Source organism: Natrix helvetica, assembly GCF_964273705.1.
Source record: "Natrix helvetica genome assembly, chromosome: 16".
Classification (NCBI taxonomy): Eukaryota; Metazoa; Chordata; class Lepidosauria; order Squamata; family Natricidae; genus Natrix; species Natrix helvetica.
In genome coordinates this window covers 11,442,285-11,464,420 of record NC_138563.1, presented here as the reverse complement: position 1 = coordinate 11,464,420, position 22,136 = coordinate 11,442,285, and the positions used below count along the sequence as shown (strand labels likewise).

The window sequence follows — 22,136 nt, the reverse complement described above, 5'->3', positions numbered from 1 at the left end:
CTCCGCTTCCGATGCCTTGGAGTGCAGGATCTCAGCCAGGGAGTCTCCGGGCTGCGACTGGATGACGTCCACCAGCATCTGTTTGGTGCTTCATCACAAAAAGAGAAAGACAAGGGGGTCACCGGTCACTGTGGGCAGAGCGCAGGGGGGGGCCCTCAGGCCGTCTCAAAGGGCCACTGAGACGCTGCCCAGCAGGACAAGTGGAAGACGGTCACCCCGCCTGAGCTCTTTTTGCTGCGATTCTAGGAAATGTACTTGGGTTTAATCCTGTTTTGCTGCCAAGTAAACGGGCAGAAGGGTAGTTGTTGTTAACCAAGCGGTGGCCCTTCTGGGACAAACAGGGGCCCGTCCGGATTCTGCTCTGAGAACAGATCGCTTGGCAAGCAATTCTCCTAATGAGCCTTAATCCCCGTGCAAAGCGCAACCACAGGACTCGGGCACAATGAGGGTGAGTGGGGGGTGTTGAAGGACTCGCCTGCCTCGGACTTCTCCGCCAGAGAAGCTCAGCTGGGTCAATCCTGCTTACTGCTTGGATGGGAGACGTCCCCACTACACCCCCCCCCCATGAGATTAGGAAGGGAGAGGCGCGAATCACCCCACGTGAACTGAACAGAGACTCTGCCAGCTTTTGCCGAGGGCAGGGGGGGGGGATTCTCCTGGCAGCCCACTTTTGCCGCAGGGAGACAGACTGGTGAACCTCTGGTTCAGCAAGATGCAAGGTAGTCCTCGCTTACCGACCTCTTGTTCAGTGACTGTTATGAGGGTGCTGAACTAAGGGTACTTTACCACCAGTCCTTGTTTCTCCCATCCCCCTTGCGGTCGAATGTTTGGGATTTGGGATTTTGGCAACTGCAACAGGACAGCTGTGCCCCCCCCCCCCAGGGCCACATGATCGCCACCTGCAACCTTCCCTGCCAGCCTCCCACACACAACGCCCACGAGAAAAGGAGCAGAGAAGGTCGCTCTGGTCTGTCCCCCCCCCCCCCACACACCTCTAGTGGTGTGACATGCTCACCAGCCACCCCTGCAATCTCCCCAGGTGGCAGCAACTGCTTCCTGCCCTGCTTGCATGCGACTTGCCACTTCCCCCTGGCTTCCCCAATGACCTCCACTTGTGGGAAGTTGCAGAGAGGTCCTTGCTTAACAACCACGAACATCACTTAATGAGGGCCATGGGACTGCCGTTGCTAAGAACGCACACAACATGACATCATGCTTGACGGCCACATCACTTAGCGGTAGTAATTCCAGGCCCAATTGAGGGCTACCTAAAATCCTGCAGTTTGCCCTTCCCGCTGGCTTCCCGTATCGCTGAGTGTCCGAGAGACTCTTGGTGCTCCTGGCCGTCACCCACTTGCCATTCATCAGGCTTGAGGTGGAGGGACGCAGGCCCGACCACCTTCCCTCGCAAGGGGATGCAGGCACCCACCTCAGCCACAGGCCTTCGGCAACCGCTTCCCCCTCGGCTTCGGCTTCCAGCCCGTCGCATTTGCCGCTGAGCGTGAGCGAGAGCTCCGTTCTGGAGAGCTGAGGCAAAGCGTCCTCCCAGGTCCCGATTGCCCCCCGTCCCAGGCTGTGGCCTGCAAAAGGACAGCAACCCAACAGGTCCCGGGCTAGAAAGCCGGCCAGAAGCCCAGGGCTCTTTTGGGGCAGATGCTTGCATGGATTGGGGGAGCCTGAAGTCTGGGACCCCAGCCACAGCCACTGAAGGGCAGGAATGGCCAAGAGAAGAGGGTCTCTGCAGCTCAGGACGGAACCGCGAAGGCCTTTTGGGGCTCCCTGAGCTTGGCTGTTTTCTTGAAGATGTTTCAGTACCCAACTAGATAACCACATCAGTGCTAGAAGGGGGTAGGGTTTGTGGAGAGGAGGAGGAGGAGGAGGAGGAGGAAAGTGGCTGTGGAGCCCTTATTGCTATCTGAGGTTAGTTTTCTTGTGGACGTTTCGTTACCCAACTAGATAATATCATCAGTGCTAAAAGTGGGTAGGGCTTGCACTCTTTTTATATGCAATGGTTTGTGCTGTCAGTGTTGGTGGGAATGTGGTTTTCTTCTTGGTGGTTCCTTGATTAGGTTGTTGAAATACTTGAGAACTATCAAGTCAGGCAAACAATCCAGCAGGAAACAACAGCAGAGCCAACAGGAAACAGCTGGTCCTGGCATCAGCACAAGGCTGCCTGAGCCAATGCCAGTTTCAAGCAGTTCGCCTGAGGGAAACTGGCGAAGGGGGCAACCCGTGGGGTGAAGCTCCGTGGCCTCAAATGGGGGCCAGTCAGGGATCATCCCACAAGGACCTCTGCCAGACTGACTGTGTCCCACAAGGACCCTTACCCAGAAGGGCTCAGCCTCAGAGTAACGGCGGGTCCTGAACTGCCCCAGCCCTGCTTTTGCGCCAGCTGGCTACGGCCCCTCAGGAGGAGGCCCCAAAACCTGGGAGTGGGCTGCACACAGCAGCCCCCCCCCACTCTCTCGAAAAACCTGGTTTAGGTTTATAAAGGGCCTTGTTTTTTGGCTTCACTATTAGTTGATTAAACATCAGGGCTGCCATTTGCATTTATTCATTTTTGTGGATGTATTTACTGTTTTAATGTTTTGTAATTGTTTTATAATTTTAGAATTATAAGCCACCCAGAGTCACTTGGCAGAATTGGGTGGCTGCAGAATGAAAGAAATGCAGAAACAGACACTGTGGAAGGAGAGACACGCTGGTCTCTGGCAGGCCAAAATTAGGAAGTGTCTTCTTCAAGCAGCTTCTTCAACTGGCAACCTTTATTCGGACTGTAAGTTCTTTTATAGAACATGCAAACTGGAAAAGGTGCTCTCAGAGCCCTCCTCTCTTGGGCAGGAATAGTGCCCCACCCCATGCCAGAATGGTATTGGGAGGGGAGGCTGTCCGTCTGAAGAGCGCCCTCAGCTTACCTATCAACGAGGCAACGGTCGGCACCTCTCCAAGGTCTTGCAGAAGCTTGTGCAGGGCGTCCTGGGGGTCGGGGGCCAGGGAGTGCTGGTGCTCCAGCAGCAACTGTGTGGTTGGCAAAGAGGAAGAAGCAGAGAGGGGGACATTCCCCCGTGCCCCATTTACCCCACTGGCCTCCCAAAGGGCTTTCCAGGTGGGGTGAAACAAAGATCATTTGGAGAATCAAAGTGCAGCCTTAAAACTATGAATCAACGAAGGGATGAACAGAAACAAGGCAGCAAAGGTGAAGAACCTGAGTAGCAAGAAAGCCACATAGACCCTCACTCTTAAGCCAGGGGTCTCCAACCTCGGCCACTTTAAGGCCTGCGGACTTCAACTCCCAGAATTCCCCAGCCAGCTAGCTGGTCCACAAGTCTTAAAGGGGTCAAGGTTGGATGCCCTGCTGTAAACCCAAAGGCTTTGTGGGAAAAAGATACAACCGGGGGGGGGGGAACCGGGGGGGGGGGAACGTGGGTCCAGGGTTCAGGGCTATAAACACTATGGGCTTATTTTAAAAAAAAAACCCCACAGATTGTTGGATTTCCACATGTGTCGAGCCACAAAGCCTGGCTTGCAAAATCACAATCAAGAAAGCCAGAGATTGGCCTACGGGCAAAAGCAATTATTTCCCTCTCTTTTAATTCATGTTTTTTCCCTGACATCTGACATTGCACCTTGTGGGTGTTGACCAGCTCCCCAACTGTTATGTAGACCACTGGTTTGGTGATGGCCACCAGCTCCGAATATTTGTCCACCTTAAATCTCTCTTCCGGTTCAGGGACCGAACAGGCTGCGTGGATGAATGCTCTGGAAGAGACAGAAGGAAAAAAAGAACATGGAATCATGGGAGTGGAAGGGACCTTGGGGGTCTTCTAGTCCAACCCCCTGCTCAAGCAGGAGACCATTCCAGACAAGTGACTGTCCAGTCTCTTCTTAAAAACATCCACTGTTGGAGCACCCACAGCTTCTGGTGGCAAGCTGTTCCACCGGTTAATTGTTCTCACTGTCAGGAAATTTCTCCTTCATTCCAGGTTGCTTCTCCCCTTGATTAGTTTCCACCCACTGCTCGTTCTTCCTTCTGGTGCTTTGGAGAATAGGTTGAGCCCGTCGTCTTTATGGCAGCCTCTCAAGTCTCGGAAGACTGCCATCATGTCACCCCTGGTGTCCTTCTTTTCACTAGATTAGGCACGGTGGGCCCCTCCCCTCCCAAACAGCCAAGGCCAAGTTCTTTGATGGGAGGGGAATCACGCCTCTATCACACCTTCCCATATTTCATTTATTTATTGGAATTTATGGGATGCTTCAGGACCAGCTGCCATTTTGATCGTACGGAAGGACTTCACCCTTCATCCAGCTGCACCTTTTCCTTTGGCCAAAAGCCCAGGTGGGCCACAGGCTAAGCAGGGGGAGCAGACTATACACTGCCCATATAAAGTGGGCACGGGGGGGGGGGGGGACGATGACGACACGGGGGACACGCCCAGTTAACAGGTCAGGAATGCCAACCCAGACACCCAAAAGCTGTGAATGGGGCAGGAGTCCCATTGCACCAAGAGGGGTGAATGGGAATGTCACCTTGCTCCTTCCTCAGGGTTGGAGGGGGGGGGGGGGGGACCTTAAGGCAACAACGCCAGGCAAGACAGGCGGTTCGTCTCCCAACCAACCTGAACTTCTGGTGCGTTTCCTCCAGGTACTGATTGACCACGTTCAAGTGGCTGTTTTCTCCCTCGAAAAGCTGGTTGGCAGCTGCATGCTGCAGGACCTTGGCCACCGAGGCCAGGTTGCGCCTCTGGTCGGGGTGCAGGGGTGCCCCAGCAGAGAGGTCCACCACATCAAAGCCATCTGGGGCCACCACCGCCGGGTTCAGGAAGCGATAGTAGAGCAGGTTGCCCACCACCTAAGACGGGAGGGAGGGAGCAGAAGGTCTCACCCCGAGGAGCACGGCTGGTCCATGGGAAGCCCACCGTTTCTGGCGTGGGGGGGGGAGGAGGAGTGCCCTGACGGGTCTTCTGCTGACCCACCCCCGTCCTCGATCCCCCCATTCCCAGGGCTGACATGGAGAAGATGGAATCAAAATACCGAGCCTCTGGAGAGCTGCTGGTGGGGTGGCCCCCTGGGGCCGTTTCCCTTAGACGCGCCTCTAAAGGCAGCTCCCTGTAACTCCAGGGAGACAAACTCCTCTTGGCACCCGTGGAGCGCAGGATGGGAGGTCCGAAGGTGGAATCCTGGCTGCTAGACTGACCCCCTCTGGATCTCTCCCTGAGGACTCACCAGGTTAAAGTTGGCTTTGAATTGCCAATCAAATCCAGAGAGCGGCTGGGACGTTCGTACTCTCTTTACGCAGAGCTTTCATTTTTCAGGGACCGACAGAAACAGCCATGGATCCCTGTAGCCCCCAACCTTTGGGCCACCAGGGACCGGTTCCAGGGGGAGGTTTTTCCATGGACCAGGGGCGGGGGGTGGTTTCACATGCTGCCTGAACCCCCTGGATGGGGCTTTGCCTGCTTGTGTGGACCGGTGGGCCAGTGTCGGCCCAGGGACCAAGCGTTGGGGACCCCTGGTGTGGCCCTAATCCAATGTGCCCTCAATGTTCTCATGTTGGCTGAGGAACCCATAAAGTAACCTTAAACGGAGGGAAAAGAGCAGGCTCTGAGAGGGAGGGGTAGGTGCCGGTTCTGCTTTTGTGCCCTGCCTCCCCCCCCCAGCCCCCCACTGACCTTGTAGATCTCTTCTTTGGAGGCATCTGGGAACTTCTCAGTCAAGGTTGCCTTCAAGACTTTGGCCATGTAGCGCATCCCGTACCTGAAAGGAAAACCGTATTTTATTCCTGGGTGGGGCAGGAAGTAGCCCCCACCCCTGACACAACTCCAGTATACGCAAAATGGGCATACTGCATGGGGTCCATCTGTGACACACCCACCCCTCTACTCTGGAGCAATTCGATGGACGGGAACATTAATCTGATAGGTGAGAAAACTGTCCTCTCTGGCCAAAAGGGTGCTGTTTTCATTTATTTATTGATTTAGCGTATGGCATCTACGGAGTCATCAGTCACTGATATACACACTTAGTTTAAACAAAGCACTGGCATAAATATCTGTACAGTACAGAAGATAATATATTAAACTAAGATAAAACCATGCTAAGGTTTTATAAGGGTGCTGATGAGGGAGGGGGATGTGGGGAAGGGCAGGGGTCCCACCCAGCCAGGACTTTGCCTTTTCTCTCTTTCCTTGACTCAGTTCACCCCACAGGGTTGTTGTGCTTGCAAAAGATGAGTTGCAAATGGGAGGAGGGAAATTCTTTGGAGGAAGCACACACAGGTACGCCCCAGGAAACGTTATCAGCAGGCGGGGTGGGTGGGGGGGTTCTATTGTTGCTTAAAGCCTTGCAGGGGCCGCGTGGCCTGAAACAGGGGCAACTTTTCCCAGGCTGTCTAAAATCTCAGCCCGTCGTCTTCTCGTCTGCCAGTTGTGTGGATGCCCCCGACTGAAGCTCTGCAAGGGCTGAGACGGTGCTGCCACCTCTAGCAGGATTTCATGGGAGAGGCCTGAAATCGCCTGGCATCGCGGCCATCTCCTAACACCGGCAGTTCTGTTTCTTGCCAGAAGCCAGGTGCCAACCCCAGGGGGAGGAGGAGGAGGAGGGCAGCAGAACGGAAGCCGTACGGGATCTTGTCCACCGACGAGAGGATAGCCGAGAGAAACTTGTCTGCCAGCACAAGGAGATGGCCGAGGGAGACGTCCAGACGCCTCTGGACCTCTGGGTGACCGAGGGCTTGTTGTGGGGTAATGTTGTACGGCAGATTGCTGGGGGGAGAGAAAACAGCAACAGCATAAAGTCTTTCACCAGCTTTGCTCTTTCTACCTCCCGCAATTGAGTGACATTTTGCCTCATGCAGAAAACACGTTGTGGGTGCCTGCCATGGCCCCATTTCCTTCCTTCCGTCTCTGTGTGTGTGTGTGTCCCCTGTTGCTCCAGCCCCCCTGCGGTCTCCATGGGTTCCGTAGGCTCCCAGAGTGTCAAGCCGTGAGCTCCCGCTGCCGTCCCTCCCAGTCTGAAGGGAGCCAAGCGGAGCGGAGCAACGTGGCCACCCACCTCTTCTGTCCGCTCTGGGACTCCGTCTCGTTGATCCACCCCCTGTAGATCTCCACGGGGCTGGTGTGGATGCTCAGGCTGCGCTTCTGCAGCACCTCCCGCACCGGCTCTGCCAGGATCTGGCGCAGGGCGTTCTGCCCACGGGCGTTGCGGTAGAAGCTCACCACCATGCGGATTACGGCTGGGTTCCCCGTGAGGATCTCCCGCGGCCGAGTCACTCTGGACCTGGGAGGAAGACAGAGGCAGCACCTCTACCACCTGGCGGGCGGAGGGCGGCCGCTCTGGGACCAACCCCCTCTTGTTCGGGGGCAGCATCTCGGCATATGCGAAGAGACGCAAGGACTCCAGCTTCCCCTCCGACGTTGCCGGTGGGAATCCAGCTGGAAAGGTCGCCAACAGGGGCCGTGATGCTGCAACCGTTGTAAATATGCGCTGGTTGATGCAGCACCTGAGTTCTGATCGTGGGGATGCCATGAGGGTTACAAGTGCCAGGACCCTTGGTCTTATTTTTCAGTGCCATTGTTACTTTGAATGATTGCTAAACAAACAATGGTAACAATTGAGGACTCTCTGCATATGCCAGCCTGTTTTACTCAGCCCTGGAATCAGTCAACCTCAGGAGACACAAGCAAAACCTTATTTAAATGAAGAAGAGGCTCGGCTAGAAGCCCTCACAATGGCAGGAAAGTTGCATGAATCCATAGTGGATCTCCCTGGCCAGGATGCGTGAGGAGAGGAGGCGGCTCTCCCTTCATCAACCACGGTTGCTTCTCCCACCGTGTTTCCCCCCAAAATACGACACGTCCTGACAATAAGGCCAGGCCTGATCTTTGGGGTGGGTGTAAACATGCCCCCTCCCCTGAAAATAGCCCCTAGTGAAAGGGTGGCATGGCCAGCACAGCGGGAATCCCTTCCCTTCCCACCTCAATATCAGATCGGCTGAGCCAAACTGGCCGCCATTCACCAAAGAGCTGATTTGCGGGGGCTGCTCAGGCTGCGGCCTCTGAGAAGTGCTTTGGCCATCGACTGCAGCCACAAAGGCAGCGGGGGGGGGGGGGGGGGCAAGCGGTGCACCCCAGGCCCCCCACGATTTCATAGGGAGCCACGGGGATTGGGACAAAGTAAGGGTAAAAAAAAATTGTGGGTAGCAGCTGCTCCAGGAGCCTCCGGAAGGCCGCCTCGAGTCCCCTGCTGAAGAAGCGGCTTTTGGGTGAGAAGGCAAAAAGGGAGCGATGAGCTTCACCTGGCCCTCAGCGCCCCCCTCTCCACCCCCCTCCCCCGGCTGGGCTCAAGCAGAGAAAGAGGCCGCAAGGGTTTCAGAGGAGCAAAGCGGAGGCTGAGAGGAGCCAGGCAGGGCAGGGCAAGGGGTGGGGGTGGGGGGGGTGGGGAAAGTCCAATGCTGCCCCAGCGCTCTTCTTTCCTTGGAAATGGAATCTTGGGAGGGGGAAACGGCATCCCCAGGCAGGGTGGGTGTGTCGGTACGTGTATGGAAAACACACAAGCGAGGGAGCCGGCAGCCGCGGATTAAGGTGAAATGCGTGCAGGCATGACATATTGTGAAATGCCATGCCTACACGCATAGTTTGGCAAGGAAGGGGGAAGAGATACTTCCCTCTCTTGACAGTGTTTTGCTTGAATCAGACCAGAGAGGAGGAGGAGGAAGGAGCCCTGCGAGGAGAAGCTGCCGCCTGCAGAGACACAGGCAAAGGGCGAGGTTCATTGAAGACCTCTCCGGCCAGCCCACAGGACTCTCTGAAGGAGGGAGGGAGGGGGGGAGATTTCCTGCACATGGGCAGCGGCGTCTCCTCACGGGGCTTCTTCCGACATCCCAGTTGTATGGATTTCCATGCCTTCCTTTACGGGATGTTGCTTCGCACCTGGGGCATCGGGAGAAGCCCTGCGAGGAGACGCTGCCGCCAATGTGCAGGAAATGTCCCTCCCCACCACCTGCAGACCATCCTTTCAGAGAGTACTTTCACCAGGATGAAGAGGTGGCCGGAGGCGGCGTTTGCGTCGGGTTGGGCTTTCTTTGCGAGGGGGGCAATCTGGGGAGCGAGAGATTTAGGAAGCCCAGGCTGGCGTGGGGCGCCTTCTCCAGTGAAGCGTCTGATTCATCCCCAGGGGTGAGCCTTTCGCCCTCTCTGCCCCGGCCTGGAAGCTGCAGAGGAAGCCTGCCAGGCCCAGCGAGGGGATGGGGGTGGGGTGGGGAGAAGAGACAGCAAGAGGACCCCTCTCGCGAAAGAGGCAGCGGGGAAGGGGAGCAGCCTGGATTCTGTTAGCATTGGGGCGGGGGGGAAGGTGTTGGGCCGCGAGACACGCATCCTACCCAAGGCTTGCAGCTCCGTCGCATTCCTCGCTGTTTCGTCCAGGGAAGTTGAGCTCGTGAGGTTTTTTTTACAAGGTGCTTCCCTGGACGAAACAGTGAGGGACGCGACTGTAATAAGCTCTGCAGGAAAAGGGGAAGCAAGAGGCGGAAGCCAGCCTGGCCAATGGCTGCCTGGCCTGCCAACCTCTGTCCTGTCCGCTTCAGGAGCCCCCAAGGGAGCCTGGCTGTTCTCACGGGGGAGCAGCAGGGAGGGAGCGCCCAGGACTTACGCGATCTCCTCCTGCAGGGCGCGCCGGAAGAGCTGGAGCAGGAGGTAAGCCTCTCTGGGGGTGGAGGCGTAGTTGTAGAGGCTGAAGACCACCGACTCCATGAACTTGGTGGACTTGTTGGGCGGCATCTGCATGAGCAGCCTGGCCAGACACACCGGCTGAGTCTGGAGGGAGGGAAACAGCAGGAAAGGGATATCTAGGCGCCAACGGCTTCCCTGGACCGGGCGCCACATGCGCCCACCCTGGCTAAGGGCAGCTACCGACCACCACGGAACCCCCCCGCCGGAAGACCCGGCAGGGCAGAGAAGCAGATTCCCAGGGCAGAAACGGTGGTCCATTTGTCCAAGCTCTGTTGTCATTTGATCAAGAATAATTTACATAGACAAATCGACAAGACTTAATTCTTAACAAAACAAAGATTAAATATCTCAAGATGACTTTTGAGGATTCAATTGTATACAACCTACCCACATTTCTTTATTCCTTTTCTCTTCGTGGCTATGCTAACCCCTAACCTTTACAAAAGAGGTGACAAGGGGGGAGGGGCCCCAACTGTGGCGATGGTCACACACACCCATCGCAAAGCGGAGGTGGTGGCCTGGGGTTACTCAGGAGGGGCCCCAACCGAGAAGCTCCTCCTTGGGTGCAAGTAAAGCTTTGCCTTCCCACAAGGGGCCTTAGTCCAAGGCCGAAAGGTGCCGCCCACCTGCAGGTGGTAGAAGAGGTGCTGATAGGCCTCCAGCGCCTTCCGCTTCTCCTTGCTGAGCGCCTTCAGCCCGTTCTCCTTGCCCCCGTCCATCCTGCTGGAGAGCTCCTCCTTGTTCTTCCTGGTCAGCTTCTTGCAATGTGACACCACCTCCTGCCACGGGGAGAAGCCGCACAATGGCACAACCCCCACCCCACCCCCAGCTCTCTTCTCCACCCAGGAGGAGCCTGTCTGGGTCCCCGTCAGACCCATAAGGCAGGGAACAGGCTGTCCCAGGATGGGGGCTTGGTGAGGGTGTGGCAGGGGGGACACATCAGGCTCCATTTCGACAGGCACAACACACACACACACAAACACACACACAGAGCTAGAGAAGACAAGCTGAGAAGCAGCTTCCGAAGAGGCCGGCAGAGGTGATGCTGGCAAGAACACCTCCGTCACTACCACCTGGCCAGGGAGCTCATTGGCTCGGCTGCTCAGTGAGGGTCACTTCGGCCTTCGGGTGGGAAGGTCAAGGACAAGATTATTCAACCTCGGCCACTTTCGGACGTGTGGACTTCAACTCCCAGGACTCGGCACTGCTGGCCATGGAATTCTGGGAGTTGAAGTCCACACGTCCGAAAGTGGCCACATGGTTAGGAAGACCTGGCCTAGGAGGAGGGTTAAGCGCTGCTCTCCTCTTCCTTCGGGGGCTAAAGTCTGCATCTTCAGGTTGGTCCCTGCGAAATATTTACTTATTGCTATTCCGTGAGTTTTTATTCGATAAAGCAGCAACTCTCCTCCAAAAGTGGAAAAAGGCCCCGAATTCCTGCCCTGCCTTGATGGATCTGCTGGGACTCCCACCCAGAAGCCGAACAGCCTCCATCGGCTCGGAGGATGCCCAGAGCCCCCCCCCCCCTTGACCCTTCCTCCCCGCAGCTGTAAACAGAGACCCCTCCTTCTGTCCCCTCCTGACCTGCAGGGTGATCCTGTTCTTGACCAGCAACCCAATGTTGATGTCCATGAGGTTGAGGTCGCTCTCCAGCTGCTGGTTGGAGCGGATCCCCCTGACCAGCTTCTCCTGGAGCCCCAGCAGCTCCGTCTCCTCCTGGTGGTCGTGCTGGCTCTGCTCCAGCAGGTGGGCGAAACGCCGGATGACGCGGAGCGGGGGGTCCCTGCTGTGCACTGGCAGCGGAGAGAGCGCAGAAGCCGCCATTGGCCTCACTGGCCCCCAGAACCTCTCCCCTCTTCAGGGCAGCGGAGGGCTCCGCACTGACCCTTCAGAAGGTCCTCTGGATCTCCCCAGGCCCAGCTGGACCCACGGGCCAGGCGTTTCATTGGAGCTCACCTGCCCATCTTGAAGGGAGGAGCAATTCCCACCAAGTTTGGGAAGGAGGAGCACAGCCAAGCCCCTCCCCAAGCGAAGACCCGGTCACTCACCCAGCATCCTGTAATCCTCTCTCGCCTTGTTGGCTCGAACGAAGGCCTGGATCTTAATCACAGCTGCAACCTGTCCAAGGCGCAGGAGAAGAGGCCGCCTGCTCAGAGCCTGCCCCGGGCACCTTGACCAGCTCACAGGAGCACAACCGGGGAGGGGGGAGGGGGATGAGGATCAGGCCAATTCACCCACAACGTAGTTTGGAGTGAACCTGGTTGGGTTAATTTAGTGATTTTTTCAGGGATTTTTCATGACAAGACAGCTGTCCGGATGGGCGGAGACTACAATTCCCAGAATTCACCAGCCTGGCTTTACAAGAATTCCCACCCCAGGAGCAGAGAATGAAAACGGTCCCAGGGATTTCCTGCCCTTCTCAAGACCTCCAAGAAGCGGCAGAGCCTCCCACACGGCAGAGAGCAGAATCAGGGGAAACGGAGAGCAGTATCAAAACGGTTCACTTGGATCCTGTTGACTCCAAATTAGCTGGCTATAAAAATCTGCTTGCTAAAACCGCTGCAATCCACTTCTTTGCCCCTGACCTGAGTGGGATCCCTGCACATCTGGAGCGCAGAGGTTAGGGAAGATGAGTGGCAACAAAAGGCACTTTCTTTAGAGAGGCGCCGTTAATTGGGGAAGCCTCCACACTCAGGAGCAGCCTTTCTGGGGGCATCTGGCTGCTCCCTTCCGGGACCCCCAACGGAAGAGCCCCCCAACCAAGCAACGTCATAGCAGCCGGGAAAGAAAGAAACACTCACGTTCTTCCTGAAGTAGCGCAGGCGTTCCAGGTACCGTTTTCGGGCAAGCCACATCCGAACCCAGGACTGAATCTGGTGCAGCAGAGATAGCAGAGGGAAAGCAAATGACTGGCCCCTCGGGGGGAGCCAACAGCCCCCCACCCCAGGCCCACCCCACGGCTAGCACCCCGCGGCTCACTTTGATCACAGCGGCTGTGTTTCTCTGCAAGTAGCGCATCCTCTCCAAGTGGCTTCTGCGTTGCCGGTGCCCACGCCAGGCAGCCTGAGGGCAGAGCAGAGCTGAGCCTCCGACCTCCGGGGCCTCCCGTCCTTTCGCCTTTCCCAGCCTCCTTCACAGACTGGAGGTTGGGGAGGGGGGATCTTCCCCTGAAGCAGGAGCAGACGCTCCCACTCCCACATTTTTCCAGTCCCCTCCCCACCCACTGCAGGCAGGCAGAGGCGGCAGCTGATGCCCAGCGTGTCTGGGGCTTCTGACGGAGTCGCTGCTCCTGCAGGGCTGCAGCCCCCGCTCCCCCCTTTGGGCACCAGGGACCCGGTCTGTGCAAAGGGTTTTCCATGGAACGGAAGGTTTTGTGAGCTGCCTGCGTCCCACAGATGGGGCTTCCCTTGTTTGCGTGGCCTGGTTTCTGGCCTGCTGCGGCCTGGGGCCAATTCACGGACCGGCGGTTGGGACCCCGCTTTAGGGGGCGAGGGGACTTCCCGTATCGCAAGACGGGTCGAAGGAAGGAAACCTGCTTAAATGCGCCAGATTGGGGAAGGCAGCCTCTCTGCAAAGGTTCACCTGAGCCCACCTGGATTTTGGCAGCTGCCGGCACCTGCCGGGACAGGAGCCGTTGCTGAGCTGCCCAGTGGCGGCGGAATAGGAAGCCCCTCATCCGGGCCTGCAGCTGGACCACAAGCCAGGCCTGGGATTGCCAGAGGCGCTGCCGGTCGTGGGCGGAAGAGACGCGTGTGATGGCCCCCTGCGGGAGAGACAGACAAGAGGCCCGTCGGGGCAGCCCAAACCTTCCCTTTGGGAGGATCCTGCAGGAGAGTCCGCCTGATGCCCTCCAAGCTTTCCTGGGGAAGGAAAGGTCCAGAGAGGCCGCAGGGAAAGGGGGCAGCCTGTGCCGAGACTGGGGCCCTCCATGGCATGGTGGGAATGAGGGGGCACCAGGACAGACCCGGGGAGTCCAAAGCCCCCCGTGGTGCTCAGAGGGCGCTTTTCTGCCCTTCCGCCTCGCCTCCCCTTCAGCTCCCCCTGCTGCCTTGCGTGGGCCTGGTGGGATCCTCTGGCCGCGTGTTTCGCAAGGACTCCGCTCCTGCCACACCCACCTGGATCTCTTCTCGGCTGAGGTGGGCCGTGTTGAGGGCGAGGGGCTGCTCCCAGGAGCCCTCAAAGGACCGCAGGTGGAAGAAGTACTCGGAGCCGTCTCTCAGTCTGTGCCGTACCCAGAGCGCCTCTGAGTGGCCCCCTGCATGCCCCCCCCCAAGGCAAAACGTGAGCGGCAAAGGCCGGGAGGAGCAGCTTAGAAAGTGGGCTCCCCCACTGGGTTTGGGCCGCAGTACGCCCCCCCCTTTTACCTGCCGGCCTTCGTGCTGCCAGGATGGCACTGAACTGCGCCTGATAAGCCGTGGCACACTCCGCCACCACACCACGGAGACCCACGTCAGGACTGCGCAGGACACGTGCTGTCTGCGCTGCGTTCCCCTCTTTGATGGCCTGGTTGATGGCGGCGAGGCCCAGGGCCACTGTGAGGAGACACAGAGGGGGCTGCGGCTGGGATGGGGAGCCCCGGGTCCCTTGGGAGATGTTCCCCCCAAGCCCACCTCCCTCCCAACGGCCGTTCAAGTCCAGCCAGCCCTTCAGCCCCTTTCCCTGTGGAAGGGCCCCCCGAGAGCAGCCTTACTTCGCTGGGCAGCTTCGCTGTCTAGGTTGGCCCTGCAGACCCCCGCCTGGATCTCCTCCCACCACAAGAGGGCTCCGGGGTCTCCTGCCGCCTGCGGAGGGAAGACAAAAGGGCCCCATCCTGGCTGAGTCGTCCAGAAACTGGCAATGCAGCCGTTCTTCCCCGGACGGACAAATCGTGGCTCTGGAGAAGCCACAATTGCCGGCTTCTCAAAAGCCGAACCTGCTGAACATCGACAAATTGAGTCTGTCCGTGGGGTGGCCTTACGTTTCCACAACAGCCCTGTGAGGTAGGACACACGGAGGCAGCCAGTCTAGGCAGAGTCCCCTGTAAGCCTCCCACCAACAGCCACCCTCCTCCAAGCGCCCAGCAGCCTCCGGCCCCTTCAGGCGACCCCTCCTCCTCCTCCTCCATCTCTAGCTCAGCTGTCTTTGGGCACCAGGGACCCGATTCGTGGAAGACAATTTCTCCAGACCTGGGGGGGGGGGGGCAGGGATGGCTTCGTGTGTTACCTACCTCCTGCACATGCACAGAGGAAGCCTCACTCATTGGTTCCTAACAGGTTGCAGACCAGAGGTTGGGGGGGGGAGAAAGGGGGGCTTTCTCAACCTTGAGAACCTTAAGATGGGGGGGGTCCACTTCCACTCCCAGAATCCCCCCCCCCATCTTAAAGTTCCCAGGGTTGAGAAGCCCTGGTCTAACTAGTGACACAACAGAAGGCAAGCTGGCCTAGAACGGGGGGTCAGGGCCAGGGGTTCAAACCTCCCCTCTGTGGTCCCGACCCTCCCAAATTTAGCACAGACTGTAGGACCCCCAGGGCAGCCCTCTGCTTCAACCACCCAAAGCCAGGGACACCCACGCGTCTGGACTGCGGTTTCCCCAAACTCCCAACTCTGGGAGTTGTAGCACAGACAACTGCAAGGCGCCCCGACTGGAGCAGTGGGCGATGCTACGCAGAGAAAGGAGGCAATAAAGTGCAATGGATCCGGTTTCTCTCAGTCCGTAAAGCCACTTCCTGCTTCCTGCATAGCCCTCGGTGCAGCTTCTGGAGAGAGGCTCAGCCGGAGGGACGCACCCAGTTTTGGGAGCACCTGGAACTTTTGGTCCAGGTGCCTGATGGGTGTTTCTGCGTTCGCTCAGGAGCCCCACCCCCAAACCTCCCCCCCCCTTGTTTTCCTACCTGGGTTTTCTGCCTCAGCATCTGGGCTAGAACGAAATGGTAGCGCTTGGCCCTGGGGAGGGTCACATCGGGGAGGCCGGCGGACGGCAGGAGCAGAGCCCTGAAGGTCTTCTCCGGGCATTCGCCCAGCAGAGCCTCATTGATCAGCCGGACAGCAAGGATCTCTGCAAGAGGAGAGGGGAGGCAATGGGTGGAGAGAAACCTCTCCTTCAGGATTGGGTGGGATTTCCCCTTGGTGCCATCTGGAGGAATCGCCTGGCTATTCATCTGTCTGCAACTTGTACATTTTAAGGTTCAGGTGTTAAACTCTGGAAAAAGAAACCTTTAGCAATTTGTACTTCTTGAATGAGTCCTGTATTTCTTAGGTTTTTATCCTTCCTTTGTCATTGGGGGACAAACACACATCCCCAAGGGAGATGGGTGACTAAGAAATATGAAGAATAAATAAATCCTCTTTCCTTCTCCTATTCCCCCCCCCCAACAACAACATCAACCCTTGGGAGGGGGCTGGGCCAGGAGTCTCCCCACTGGCTTCACTTTCAGGGGCCTCCCAAGCAGCCCAGGAGGAACTTCGGCTGTCAGTTGCCCTCCCCAGTTGACCCCAAGAGTCTCCTTTGGGCCTTACTGTCCCGCTCTTCTTGGGCGAAGGCGTTTGCGTCGTTCACCGAGGCCTGGATGTCGTTCCAACTCAGGAAGCCACGCTGGGTTTCCCGAAGGAGGCGCTTCTGTTCTGAGAGGCCCTCAAAATAACTGCAGAAATGAAACCAAAGAGAACGTCGGGCTGGAGCTGCATAAGCTGCATTTCTTAAGAGTGCAGAAATTAATCGCCGTCTCCGGGTAGTTCTTGACTTACAGGCATTTCGTTTAAAAATCAAAGTTGCAACTTTCTTGGAAAAAGTGACTTACAACCTGCACTTATGCCCATCACAGCACTGCCAATGTCAATCCTGTCGCAATCTCCAGTCGCCAGATTCAGCCATTCAGGAGCCTGGCAACCGCCTGGCGTTTATCGTGGGTTGGCGACAATTGTGATTTGCAAGCTTTTTTCCCCCCATCAACTTTCAGCCAAAAAAGGTCCATTGGGGAACCTGAATTCGGTTCATCGTGTGATTTGCTTAACGACCACTGAGATTCACTTAACAACTACCATAAGATTTGTCATTAAATTGTGTCCAACATGACAATAATTTGCCATGGGAATTCTGGTCCCGCTTGTGGAGGAAACCTGTGGACTGCCTGTCCTCTAAAGGTGACCCACATCTGCTCTGTCCAGCAGCATCAGGGGGGCCTCTGGAGGAGGAGGAGGAGGAGAGTCCCGTGCTGGGCCTCTTACCGCTGCGCATGGCTCTCTTCCACGTTGGCGAGGCCCAGGGCAGAGCTGAGGAGGCTCCTGCAGAAGCTGCGGCTGTCTCCATCCTCCAGGGCCTGGTTGACCAGGGCCACTGCGGACAGCATCTCCACGGCCACCGAGAGCTCCTCCTGGGCCAGCGTCCCCTGCAACGAAGGAGGCCAGCTGCTGACAAGGAAAGCAACAGCTGTTTGCCCCGGGAGCCCTCGGGGAGCCACTCACCTGGGGGTGCTGCCTCTGCAGGGCAAGGAGGTCCCGCTGGTAGAGCTCAGCAGCAAAGGGAAAGACCTCGGGGAGCTGAGCCTCGGGGTTCGCCAGGGCGCGCACCGTCTCTTCCGCCACCCCTCTTCGCAAGGAGGCATTGATGTGGCTCACGGCATGTGCGGCTGGAGGGGTGCAGGGGGCATTCCCAGGTGTTTGGGAAAGGTGATGTTGGGGCAAGACCAGTAAGGAAAGGCACAAGGCCAATGGGGGAGGAGCAGGGCTCTCCGGCAGGAGAACTCTCCCCAGGGGCCCCCCCAAGAGCAAGGCTGGAGAACAACACCCCCCCCCACACACACACACCCTCAGGTCTTGTCCTGGAGGACACTCACCAGCACGCTCCATGTCACCTCTCTGGTTGGCCATGTAAAGTCCAGCTTGAATTTCTCCTTGCTCCAGCAAGTCAATGTATCCCAATTCCTGAAAAAGAAAGAAAGAAAGAAAGAAAGAAAGAAAGAAAGAAAGAAAGAAAGAAAGAAAGAAAGAAAGAAAGAAAGATGTTCTGGATAAACCACTAGGAAGAGAGTTGGCAGAGATGATCAGCATTAGCCTTGGTGGAGGAGGTTATGTATGGTGAGCAGGAAAGCTGGTGCAGCCTCTTGTGATGTTACTCAATTGATCATAATAAAAAGGAACTTTTAGAGTGGATCTGGGCTCCCCTATTGGCATTATTGGAGGGGGAAGAGGTGCCTTCCGCCAGTTTCCTGAATGCTTCCTAGCCCAAAATACACCATTCAGATAAAACTCAAAGAGATTCAACAAAACAATTGTCCAAGAACCCAGGACAGGCGGGAGATGACTTCAGGGGGGAGGGGGGTGCACCCAATGCTCCCATGGGGCTTGGGGGGCATTGGAGGGGGTGGGTGGGGGGCTGGTTTCAGAGGCAGCTCCATCCCAGCATCCACCCTCCCTTCCTGAGACCCTTCTCATGGCCAACGCAGGAGGAATGCAATCCAGAAAATCCCCAGCCAAGGAGAACCCCCCCCCCTCCTTCCCTTCCTGCTGCCCTGGGGGAATACCAGCGCCTTCTCTTCCCGGTCAGCTGATAGTTGATCCAGGTACCAGCTGGCGTTGTCTCGCCGCAGGCTCTTCAGGGCTAGGATGGGGTCTTGCAAAAGGCGATACAAGGTCCGGGGGTCCTGGGCCTCCAGAGCATCATCCACCATCTCCAGGGCGCTCCTGACTGAGGGAAAGGAAAAGCTCACGAGGGAACTCACGCAAAACCTCTCCCTGGGGCCAAAGGCGGGGGAGAAGGCGCCTCTTTCCCAAACAGGACAAGGGGCAGGTCTGGTCTCCAACCAACCAAACCAAGAGAAGCTCAGGGTCAGGACCTCCAGCAAGGACCCCTCAGAACCATCCAGAACGATGGCCAGAGCCCACCTACTCAGGTGAGGGAGTTTGGAAAGGCCCCTCGGGGGGTTTCGGCTCAAGACCCTCAGCTCTGCTTCACTTCAGCCAAGACTCCACTGAAGGCCACCGGAACATGAGAAATCAAACCCCCCAAACCCCACCTCCTAGCTCCCATCTGGGCATTTCCTCCCTGGGATCAGCTCCGCCACCTGCCCTGCGCCCCACAGCACGAAGTCAGGCGGGGGCCCCCAGGAGAGAATCCGTTTAGAGCACCTTGAATGCAGCCGGGAAGCCTCTGGTCTCCCTGTCTTCTCCAGAGATGGGGACAGGGAGATGGGAGTGGGCCCCCCGGGGCTTTTCCAGAGAAGGCTAACTCTGGTTGGACAAGATCTCTTAGTGACAAACTACGGTTAGAAAACAGGGATTTTTCCCGGGGTTGATTACATGAATTGAATACTTTATTGGCCAAGTGTGATTAGATACACAAGGAGTTTGCTCTCAGTGTACACGCAAAGCCACATAATAATAATAATAATGATAAATAATAGCACTGCAGCCAGATTACCGTACAGGGGTAAATACACACAGATACAATGCCAGTAGTAAGCAGCATTCCTCCAAGTCCACCCCAAAGCAGAATGGGAAAAGGAAGCCAGCCAAAAGGAAGAACCCAATCCGTGGTCTGGGCCAGTTGTTTCTCAGCCTGGGCAGGTTGAAGATGGATGGACCAACTCCCAGAATTCCCTGGTCAGCGTAATTGATGGTTTCAACCCACATCCTGGTCTACTCACTGTTCACCAGATTGACGCTGCCTTGAATTTCCGCTTGGGTCAAGCAGTGATCGTAAATGTCTCCCCCATCCGGAATCTCCTGCAAAGGGAAAGCCAGATGGTCCTCACCCGCGGCATTTTGCCACCCCCAGAATAGTCCCAAAGGAACATGGGAGAGGATTAAGAGGATGAGAAACTGCCCGGAGGGAGGCAGGATTCGTCCCACCATCCATTTGCCCCCTCTTGGAACTTACCAAGGAGAGGGGGGGAAATGCAACGGCTAGTTTGCACTCTCTATTTACACATCGGCATGCACTTCCAGGGATGGGAGCTGAAATCACCTGAGCAATTTCCCACACCTGAGCGCCGGGAGGCTGTCTCGGACCTCCAGCAAATGTCGGGCTTCCCTTCTGCAATCAGCAAAGCCCCACTGAGCAGGGAGGAGAGGTAGGGGGCACGTGTGGGTGTGTGTGTGTGTGTGTGTGTGTGTGTGATGGAAGAAACCTTGCTGTGCTTCTGCTTACCCGGTTCTTTGCGTTCTCAGCCTTCTCTCCTTTGGCCCGGCAGAGCTCTTCCTGGTAGGGCCCCCCACAACCCTCTTGCACACCCACCAGCATGGCGCTGGGGTTGCACAAAGCCGCCACGGTCTCTGCCACAATCCCCACTTCCACCGCGTTGTTGATGGCCAGGATGGCAGCGTGCACTGGAGGAGAGAAGCCAGGTTAACGTGGGGGAGAGGTTAAGAGCAGCAGCAGCAGATCCCATGGATCAGACGGAGATCAGCGCGTACCAGCTGCCTCGTCGACCGAGAGCTCCTTAGCCAGGATGCCACCGATTTTGCTGAAGGAGGGAAGCTGCAAGCCGTATTTCTCCAGCTCCCCTTTCATGTGGTTGATCTCCTCATCTGGAAGAAAGCAGAGGGGGAGGGGAGGGGTCCATGGGCCAGGTCTGGCAGGAGGGTCTGGGCTGCCATTCTCCCCCTCCCAATCTCCAGCCCTGTCGATCAAGGTCTAATGAGCAGAACCCTGGAGGTGAAAGGGGGTTCTGGGCAGTTCTTGGTACATTGACCATTAAGCAGACTAGGCACGTGCTTAGGGCACCAGGCCCAAGGGGGCACCACAACGTTGAGAAAGAAAGAAAAAACAACAACAATGAAGATTTGTACAGTGTGTACAAAGGAGGGGGGGGCCCACCAAGATTTGTCAGTGCTTAGGGCACCAATGACCCTTAACCAGCCACTGGTTCCTGGGCCACAAGTAACTGAGTTTATCCATCCATTCATTCTCCAAGATCCATCAGTTCTCCCACAGCGGGGGGGGGGGGGTGTTCCAACCTTGGGCAATTTAAGGCCTGTAGACCAACTCCCAGAATTCCCCAACAAAAGTCTGGGAGCTGAGGTCCACATATCTCAAATTTTCCTGGGTTGGACACTCCTGTCCTGCAGCAACAGAGTTGATATAATTTGAAACCAAAATGCCAAATAGATGAAGCACGTTGCAAAGAAGAGAACCAGGGCAGTGAGAGGATGCGTTTTCATAACGGCCTTCAAGCTCTAGGATTCTGTCAAAAAGCACTCAAAAGAATCCCAAGTCTCCTTCTGTCCGTCTCACCTGTAAAGTCAACTTTTCCGTACAGATCCTGCAACTGGGGGGCCAGCCCTCGTTTAAACAGGTAGAAGCTGGAAAGCGGATGATCAGAAAAACAAACAAGAGGGTTTGGTTCAACATGGGTCAGATACGAATGGAGGATTTAGAGAGCAGACTCACAAAGCGAGAGACTCAACACAACAAGAAGCCTCTGAGGACGGATTGAGGGCAGGTCGCCCCAGGAGAGATCCTGGGATTGGTGAGGAAGGGGGGAGAGGTAGTCGCCATGTAAGGCTTCATGGGGCGGATGTGAGAACGTTGCTTTCTTTTAACAACCCTGTAATCCCCTGCACCAGGATGGAGTCAGGGCGACTGAACGGAGCTAGAGCATTTACTGGCCGGATGCTCTTCCTGACGCCTATGTGGAGCTCACAGCAGACAATTAATCATTGTGCGCAGAGAGAAATATCTGCCGCTACCTAGGATTGAACTCACAACCTCCTGATTGTGAGAGTTAGAGTTGTGAGCTCCACCTGTAGACCACTGCGCCAACAGGGTTGACATGAGAATAAAAGATGAGTAATTGTGTAGTGGTTTACGCTGCTTCCTTTGCAAGGCAGGTAGGAAACTTTTCCTTAATCAATCCCTGATCCTTAATGCAATTTTAACTCGTCTTGGCCTAAGCCTTCCCCAAAACTGCTGCAAGATCAGCTTCTCTAGTAGGATTTATACACACAAACTCTTTACCAAGAAAAGAAAGAAATTAAGAGAAAGAATGCATAGAAAGGGCCCCAACTACATTCTCACCTAACCTGACAATCATCTCATTTAAAAGGTAAATTACTGGATAACAACTAGACTTTTAAAAGGGAAAAATACATTAAATTACAATAAAGGGAGAAAAATACACTATCCTTGCATTTGTTCTGAAAGATTGTTAAGGATGCTCTCTTCTAATTGTTGTATTACATGAAAAGCATAGGACCAATCCGTTTATATCCAAATCATTTGAATATTTTAAAAAGTCTATCTTGAGGGTCCTCAACACACTCGGCAGCTGGGAAACTGTGGTTGTCCTTGAAAAAGCTACGCTTGGTTGGCTAATCTTTGGATGGGGCACCACAAAGAAACCCCCCCAGCTACAGGCAACGCTAGGAAGCTGGAAAACCCCGCAAGACCTCAGAAAGCATCTTGGCCTGAAGGGGCAAAGTTCACACCCTTCCTCGTGA

The 22,136-nt window shown here is 56.2% G+C and overlaps 1 protein-coding gene across 2 annotated transcripts in view; it reads right to left on the bottom strand.

Moving 5' to 3' along the window:
* IQGAP3 (IQ motif containing GTPase activating protein 3) overlaps positions 1-22,136 on the bottom strand; it is a 28,373-nt gene that overhangs the window by 3,501 nt on the left and 2,736 nt on the right. Inside the window, exons 6-34 of one of the 2 annotated variants that reach the window (XM_081967783.1) lie at positions 20,932-20,999; positions 20,112-20,225; positions 19,846-20,024; positions 19,663-19,731; positions 19,343-19,421; positions 18,221-18,384; positions 17,534-17,621; positions 17,163-17,326; positions 16,926-17,086; positions 16,218-16,342; positions 15,593-15,756; positions 14,413-14,503; positions 14,087-14,254; positions 13,838-13,977; positions 13,315-13,485; positions 12,702-12,785; positions 12,524-12,595; positions 11,771-11,840; positions 11,307-11,515; positions 10,352-10,504; positions 9,646-9,809; positions 7,051-7,275; positions 6,621-6,761; positions 5,670-5,754; positions 4,617-4,849; positions 3,627-3,759; positions 2,916-3,018; positions 1,430-1,580; positions 1-88 (exon numbers count right to left, since the gene is read on the bottom strand). In XM_081967783.1, the coding sequence (XP_081823909.1) occupies positions 1-88; positions 1,430-1,580; positions 2,916-3,018; positions 3,627-3,759; positions 4,617-4,849; positions 5,670-5,754; positions 6,621-6,761; positions 7,051-7,275; positions 9,646-9,809; positions 10,352-10,504; positions 11,307-11,515; positions 11,771-11,840; positions 12,524-12,595; positions 12,702-12,785; positions 13,315-13,485; positions 13,838-13,977; positions 14,087-14,254; positions 14,413-14,503; positions 15,593-15,756; positions 16,218-16,342; positions 16,926-17,086; positions 17,163-17,326; positions 17,534-17,621; positions 18,221-18,384; positions 19,343-19,421; positions 19,663-19,731; positions 19,846-20,024; positions 20,112-20,225; positions 20,932-20,999 (3,856 nt within the window). The remainder of the gene's footprint in view (positions 89-1,429; positions 1,581-2,915; positions 3,019-3,626; positions 3,760-4,616; positions 4,850-5,669; positions 5,755-6,620; positions 6,762-7,050; positions 7,276-9,645; positions 9,810-10,351; positions 10,505-11,306; positions 11,516-11,770; positions 11,841-12,523; positions 12,596-12,701; positions 12,786-13,314; positions 13,486-13,837; positions 13,978-14,086; positions 14,255-14,412; positions 14,504-15,592; positions 15,757-16,217; positions 16,343-16,925; positions 17,087-17,162; positions 17,327-17,533; positions 17,622-18,220; positions 18,385-19,342; positions 19,422-19,662; positions 19,732-19,845; positions 20,025-20,111; positions 20,226-20,931; positions 21,000-22,136) is intronic. The other variant, XM_081967784.1, reaches the window with a different exon arrangement.